The 8,076-nt window shown below is 36.0% G+C and overlaps 1 protein-coding gene across 1 annotated transcript; it reads left to right on the top strand.

Moving 5' to 3' along the window:
* Positions 1-5,772: 5,772 nt before the first annotated feature.
* On the top strand, positions 5,773-7,020 carry LOC149143095 (phospholipase A1-Igamma1, chloroplastic-like). Its single transcript, XM_089451671.1, has one exon. The coding sequence runs from the start codon at positions 5,773-5,775 to the stop codon at positions 7,018-7,020; it is 1,248 nt and encodes a 415-aa protein (XP_089307797.1).
* Positions 7,021-8,076: the final 1,056 nt, after the last annotated feature.

The following is an 8,076-nucleotide window of genomic DNA, read 5'->3' as shown; positions in this document are numbered from 1 at the left end:
CTCTCTCTTGTCCCATCTCTCTCTCTCTACCCCCCCTATACTCTCACTATCTCCCTCCCTCTCTCCTTCTCTCTCTCCCCCTCCATCTTTGTGTCTCCCTCTCCCTCTCATACCCTTCTCTACCTCTCTCACTCCTCTCCCTCTCTCTCTCTCTATTCATTCCTCCTCTCCCTTATCCTCCAGTTTATCTCCATCTGTCCTTGAGTAAACTAATTATTCATGACATTCTTGGATCTATACCATTTTACTCTTGTGCCCTTATGTTTTGGCTTCTTTTTCTTGCTTGGAGACAACCTTGAAATCCATCATTTGAATCCAAAAGCCAAAATATGACGAACTCGAGACGAATTCATTTATTTAGTGATAATCCTTATACATAATCCTAACCTCATGAAAAAGCATGTCTTTCACATCATTTCCATGCCATTATTTGGCAAGAGCAATCAATAGTGGGTCATCTAGATCCTTATGTGATAATAGGGCTTCTACTTCAACTTCTTTTGAACGAGAGATAATCATTTCCTATGGTATGGATTTTCCTTGTGTCCTTCTACAAAATTTTTCATGATGTCTATAGGTTTATTATATTTAGCTTTTGTTGATTGCATGCTTGACTAAATAGTGACCCTCTCTGAAGACTCCTTTGGAGAGGAGAGAGACTAGAAAATATTTTTATATCTAGGGATTTGGATATGATTTAAGGTACCTTGGGGACTCAAATTTCTTCTTCTTTGGGGAAACTTTCCTGAATCAAATAATTCTTTCTAAGAAGGGTTTACTTGAAATGATTCATTGGTATTCATGGGACAATCATTAAAACCATGCTTATATTGATGACATTGTATGCATCGAAAATGGACCTATTCATAATGAAGATATTTCTTTCGAAAGCTATCCTAAAAGTATATATCTATGGAGGGTGGAAGAGCCTTGGAGATATTCATGTAAATTTAGATTTGTGCATAAGAAGTGCACCTCCATTTCCTGGTAGAATCTGATATTTGATCAAGTTTATGATAACACTGCAAATTCCTTCAAGGGTTTCCTCCTCCCAATATTCCTTGGGAAGAGAAAAGAGGCAAACCAACACCAATGTTGAAAGGAAATCCTTCTTTTCTAGTTTCAAGTTCTCCTTCTATAATCACATGAAGAGCCTTGCATTGTTTAAAAAATATGGTCCTCCTTAAACAACCCCTGATCTGTCTTCTAAGATGGGAAAGATGACTGTAGAAAATCCTTTCACACCTAACTTCAATTAATTTTTACCCTCGGATTCCATTGATTTAAAATCCACCCAATCAAAACATTTTAAGTTGACCATAATAAAATAAATTTGTAAATCAAAGCATGATACTACATATATTGGATATATTCCCCAACCTTACTACATTTAACCTTGTATTTCAGATCTTTCATTCTTTCTGGCTACAATGAAATATATTTCTAGCTTTTTGTGATGCACCCAATGGAGTACTTACTATGAAAACAAAATCCCCACCCTATCTAGCTGCTCTATGGAAATAATTTCAAAGATGAGGAGATTGATGGGGAATACTAATATGTCTAGACTTATTATAATCTCCCAAAAAAAAAAGTAACAGAGGGAGCACAACCAAGTGTAAACATCTATGCAAGAGAAATCCTAGAATTTACATAGCCAAGCCAAAGAAAAATGTGCCTAAAGGCACTCTACATCTCAATAGGGAAAACGTGTAGGCGTAATGTAAAAAAGTATGTCACAATTTTTTAAATGCCACAAAATTTACATAGAAAAAATAAATGTTTCCTTTTTATGTTTTAATTAATATTCAATGTAAATATATGTACATATATATATATATATATATATATATATATATATATATATATATATATATATATATATATATAGATATAGATATATATATATACATAGATGTAAAATTTAATGTAAAATGTAAGGGACGGAGCTACCAACTTCATTAAAAGAATAAATTGGTTCTTTTATAATGTAATGTTAAGTCCATACTATTTTTTCTTTAATAGATTATTTCATTCTATATTATTATAGGTATAATAATAAATAATATGGATTACTATTATTCCAGTAAATTATTATAATAATAATAATAATCTCCATTGTAAGCATTATTATATTCTTGATCATATGAATGGGAGGAAGGGAGGGAAAAAGGGAAACATAGAGAGAGGGTGAGAGAGGAAGAGAGAAGCAGGGAAAGAGAGATGGAGCTAGAGGGGGAGACATATAAAGGGATGAGAAAATACATATAGGGAGAGAGGGAGTGACAAATGAGAGATAGATCGAGAGTGAGGGAGAGAGAAGAGAAGGAGGGAAGGGAAAGAGAGATGGAGCTAGGGGGGAGACATATAAAGGGATGAGAAAATACATATAGGGAGAGAGGGAGTGACAAATGAGAGATAGATCGAGAGTGAGGGAGAGAGAAGAGAAGGAGGGAAGAGAGATATGGTGAGGAGAGGAAGAGAGAGAGAGGAACATGGATGGAGGTTGGAGAGAGAGGAGAGGGAGAAAGGGAGAGGGAGGGAGATAGTGATAAATCTAGAGAGAGAGAGAGAGAGAGAGAGAGAGAGAGAGAGAGAGAGAGAGAGAGATGGGGGAGAGAGAGAGAGAAAGGAAGGAAGAGAGAGAGAGGATGGAAGAGAGAGAAAGAGGGAGTGAGGGAGAGAAAGTTGGATTTGGAGGGGGATATAGTGGCAAAGTTGGAGGGTTGAGAGAGGGAGATTGTGCTGGGTGGGGGAACGGGGTCAAAGGAGGGTTAATAGTATACATGGGTTCCTTTCATTGTATTCACTACTTCTCTAGGTAAGTATTCTATATATTATATGTATCCATCTTAGTATTACAATTTTTTTATGCACATGACAATCAAGATTTATAGCACAGCACTTGACAAACAATTCATTGAGGTGGGGTGAAAGGAGGGCATGAGAGAAAGTGAGATAAAGGAGGGGAGATAGAGAGGATGTGAGAGAGCTAAGGAAATATGGAGGGAGAGAGAGAAGAATTTGGAGGGGAGAGAGAGAAATGTGGAGAGAGAGAGGGAAAGAGTGGAGCGGGAGGTAAGAGGGAGGTAAGGGGAAACATAGGGAGATAAAGGGAAGAAAGAGAGAGGGAATAGAAGAGGGAGGGAGAAGAAGATTGATAGATGTGGAGAGATAGTGTGTATATTGTGGGTTGAGGTAGAGAGACAAATAAGGAGAGATAGAGGGAGAGAGATATATAGATGGAGGCAAGAGAGAGGGAAGAAGAGAGAGACAAAGAGTTGGAGGGGGGTAGAGAGAGATACCGTTTGTGTTTGGGGGGTGAGATAGAGATGGAAAAAAGGAGATATGGAGGGATATATAGATATAGATGGAATGGAGAGAAAGGAAGGAAGTGATAGACATAGGGAGGGAAGGAGAGACAGAGAGAAATAGAGAGATACGGGAGAAAGAGGTAGGGGAGAGACAATGTTATTCATTGAAATAGATGCATTGATTTTAATGTAAATGTTGATTCATAATCATATTTGATTAATTAGACTAGATGCATTGATTTCAATGTAATTGTTGACTTCTAGTATTATTTAATTGGTTACAATAGATGCATTGTTTTTAATGTAGATGATTTTGAATCCTATTTGATTTCTTGCACTAGTTACACTGATTTCATTGTAGATGTTGACTTCTATTTCTATTTGAATGCTTGCATTACACGCATTGATTTTAGTAGATGTCGATTCCTAATTTAATGTAACTAAATGTATGACATACATTAATTTCAAATTAATTAGATTAGTAGTGTGCATGATTTCAGTATAAGCACAAAAAAAATTATTGACAACATGCATTGATTTTTGTATTACAATATTTCAACCAAAAATAAAATACTTGAATTTTCATCTTAAATAAAACGTTCACTTAGCGGAAGTGTTTATTTCCTGAAACTGTAAAATATTTGTAGTTGAGTACATTATTATTATTCCCCTTTTCGATCACTCAATATTGTTAGTCAATTTGCATTCAAGCGATGTAATAGAAAATAACTACTATTGAATCTTACTTGGGGTTTAACACTAATAAGTCACAATGGTTTACTTTGGAGAAAGCTACTATTAACATTGGAGAGCAAGAGAGAAAAGGTATAACGCTCACTACAATAGCTTGAATTAAATATTTGAATTGTCTATGATTTCAACCACCCTTCTAATGTGATTCATATGAAAAGATGGAGAAACTAACACATGTGACAATAAGAATACTAAAAAAAATCAGTTTAAGATTGCTTACAATGAAAATTGTTTGCAATTAACTACATTTATTCACATTTTATATCATTGTCGCTTTGTATTCATAATTTTCATTTTTCACCATTCCATGTTTTTATCATTTTAGGTGATTGAGCAAATTTAAAATTAAAATGGACAAATTAATCTTTGAGATATTTAGCATATTTAGCATGGCCGTAGGAGTGAAACCATCCTAAATCTATCTTAATCCCACGTGTTCACAGAGATTATCTCTCGAGGTGCAAACTTTTCCTCAAATTCTGAGCTCAACAAATTCTAAGCTCAAAATTTGATCTCTTGATACTTGATATATTTGAGTTTAAGATAAATCTAATTAACATTAATTATAAGTATTTTTTACTTATGTTAATTCGCAATCTTGTATTGTTTAATTTATTTAATAGTAATATGTAAAATTATTATATTTATATTTGTTCACTTTGAAAAATTATATTAAATTATTTTAAAAATTAATATATTTGAAATATAATAAATTAGAAAACAATAATTTTAAATCATATATATAAATAATTTGTTTCTAATCTTTTAATAAAAAAATCATGGAAATGTTGTAATTATTATGCTAAAGGATACGAAGAAGGCACCATGTAACTAGTTAATTCATTTACTACATTTTTTATTTTCATACCAAGCAATACATTTAAGCGTATTTTATATTTGACTTGTTAATTAATCTTGGCCGTTGAATCTCATGTTATTCTCAGCCAACATTTGCTTAATATTCAACGGAGGTATTTCCTCAGAGTACAAGTCGTACTAACTAATTAGCCACCGCCAAAATCTCATATCTCGCCACGGGTCACAGTAAGTGGCGGCGATAGGTACACGGCGGAGACAACGTTCCGAAGTTTCATGAATTAAGGAGAGGTGCACCCTGCTACAGCCATGGTGATTATGACATAAAATTACTCGTCTGACTGATTCACCCATTCGGGAGTCGGGACTCGGGGGGTAAGTTACATGGGCAAAATACTCCCTTATCTCCACTGCTTGAGCGTGATGCCGACCAACGTTGTTATCGGATGGATGGTTTTGCCGGGAACGTTGCACGGGTGGGAAGAGACGTATTCACCATTGAACAATTTTTGGTGGAAAGTTCATCAAGTTCAAGCAAAATATTTTCAGTCAATGTTCCTGATGCGACCATTTCAAATTTGATATAGTCAAATTCATGAAGCCTATCCTGCTTGCTGTTGCATATGGGTTTCCTATGTCATATTGATAAACACGGTATCCCACTTTGATCTGCCTTATATAATGGTATTCGGCGTATGGCAATATACATATTGGGATTTCTGTGGAAGATAATTGAACGTTTTGCTTACAGCTGCAAAGGTTAAGCTGTTATTAAAGTCGTTAACTTGCCCAGCCTCTCTTCACTGGTTAAATTGTTATCACTTGAAAACCTAGAAAACCATAAACGATGTTTCGAATCCTACATCACCTGTGTTCAGTACTACGAAGGATGAGGCTGTTCCCTTCATCCTCGACAACTTCGAGCTGCCCTCTTTTGCAGGAAGATTTGACAAAGGCCTCCAGATACGAAAATATACCACTTGCGGCTATGTGGCAAGATATTCAAGGAGAAAACTCCTGGAATGGGTTATTAGATCCCATTAATCCAGTATTCAAAGCTGAGATTCTCAGATATGGTGATTTTGCAGAGTTGTGCTATGATGCGTTTGATATTAAACTTTCCACGAATGATCTAGGTGGGTGTAAATACAGCCTTGATAAATTGTTTGAGAGTTGTGAAAGAACTGCTCATTCCGGAACTTCCTGTAGCGCCGGCTACGAAGTGACCAAGTATTTGTACGCGGAAACTGATGCACTGGGGAGGCCGGTAGAGCAATCTGTTTGGATTGGCTTTATTGCAGTCTGCACAGACGCTGAAGAGATACGAAGACTAGGGAGGCGAGATATTGTAGTAGCGTGGAGAGGAACTGAAACACGCCAAGAATGGATACAGGATGCTAGAGATATTTTAGTTCCTGCTCGATTATCTTTTAGCCGTTTCAAGCACAACGTTGTCAAAGCCGGATTTCCAACTACACCTCGTTTGAGGAACAAAGTCATGGGACACCGATTATCAAGTACAGCTAGTTTAAGCGATAAGGGTGTCCGAGTAGAGAAAGGATTTTTAAGCTGCTACATCTCTAAAGGAGAAGATTCAAGATGTGCCAGAGATACTGTTATTTCCGAGATTCTCAGACTGGTGGACAAATTCAAGGATGAAAGTTTGAGCGTAACTTTGACTGGACACAGCTTGGGAGCTGCCCTGGCAACGTTAAGTTCATATGACATAAAAAAAATTCTCAACTCAAACTTTCCGGAACGGCCCTTACCTGTGACTGCGTTTACGTTCGCGAGTCCGCGCGTAGGGAATAGAGCATTTGCCATGCGAATGGAGGAGCTGGGAGTGAAAGTGTTGCGGTTGGTGAATAAGAGGGATGTTGTTCCCAAAGTTCCTGGATTTGTTTTCAACGAGAATTCATGGCGAGGGTTAACAAAACTGTTGGATTGGCTTCCCTGGACATATTTTCACGTGGGTGTAAAGATTGTTTTGGACAACAATGACATCCGAAATCTTGATCCTGCTTACGCCCACAATTTAGTCGTTTATCGTCGTCTGATTGAAGGCTATGTCGGAGTGGGTAGACCTTTCAAATCTTTGGGGCGGAAATGGCCTGCTCCACTTGCTGCGGCCTATTAATTGAAGATCAGATTCATAAATCTGCACAAGAAAAAGAAAATGTAAGATTACGGACCGAAACAGAGCTTCCGTGATTATCACCATGACCTTGTTGTGAGCGAGTCAAGTGATCGGAACACAAAAGCTTGGTATAGGATCAAGCTAGTTAGATGACTCTGTAACCTAGTCTCTATTGTTATCATAGCTTTTGTAAGAGACCTAACGCGTATCTAACAGACTTGTTAAGAAGGTCGATTGCATCATAGACTTAGAGATGGCAGAAACCTATAGATGTTAACGAACATTTTGGTGATTTGTTATGAAAATCCTAATTATATCATTGTAATGCAATCTTGCTCAACACTCTGAAAAAATTCTTGATCTTTTGCTTTAGTACAATTTATGTCATCGCAGGGCACTATACTTTTAATTTTGAAGGGAATTCTGTTTTTTTAATTTTGAAGGGAATTCTGTTTTTTTAATTTTTTAAATAAAAGAATTTCCTTAAAAATACTTGCCAAATTTTTTTATGAACACTTTTGGAACCATTCAGTATGATTTATTATAAAAACAAAATATTTAGATGTTCTTTAATCATTTTTGGAACTCCAAAATTTTTCCCTCATAAGAGGTTTGGAGTGATGAACAGAATATTATATATTATAGTACCTTGGGGTTTGAAGTAGTAAGTGGCAGGTTCGCCTGCACTCGACCATGGGTACTCATCAATTACACCTGATTACACATATTTGATTCCCAATAGAATAGCCCCATCATGAACAGAGCGCTTATTATCTATGTTATTCTTATTCCGACCTAGTATTTACAATGGTGGCTCAAGAGTTCACGCCAGCATACCTGCCATACCTGCCATTTGAAGTAAATGACTTCCCTTCGTTGCGTATAACAGTTGTTCCAAAAATAGAATAGTGAAAGTTTAAGGATGAATCTATAGAAATTTTAATTTACAGTTGTCAAACTTGAAGATTTTAAGTACAATTTCTAAATTTTGAGTCACACTTCTTAAAAAATATATTTTTAACCATTCAAAATTAAACTATTCAAAATTAAAAAAAA

The sequence above is a fragment of the Pinus tabuliformis genome, chromosome X, assembly GCF_031772625.1.
Source record: "Pinus tabuliformis cultivar Carrire ecotype Pingquan chromosome X, CPIR1, whole genome shotgun sequence".
Classification (NCBI taxonomy): domain Eukaryota; kingdom Viridiplantae; phylum Streptophyta; class Pinopsida; order Pinales; family Pinaceae; genus Pinus; species Pinus tabuliformis.
The sequence above is the reverse complement of the archived record's forward strand: the minus strand, read 5'-3'. Positions and strand labels throughout refer to the sequence as shown.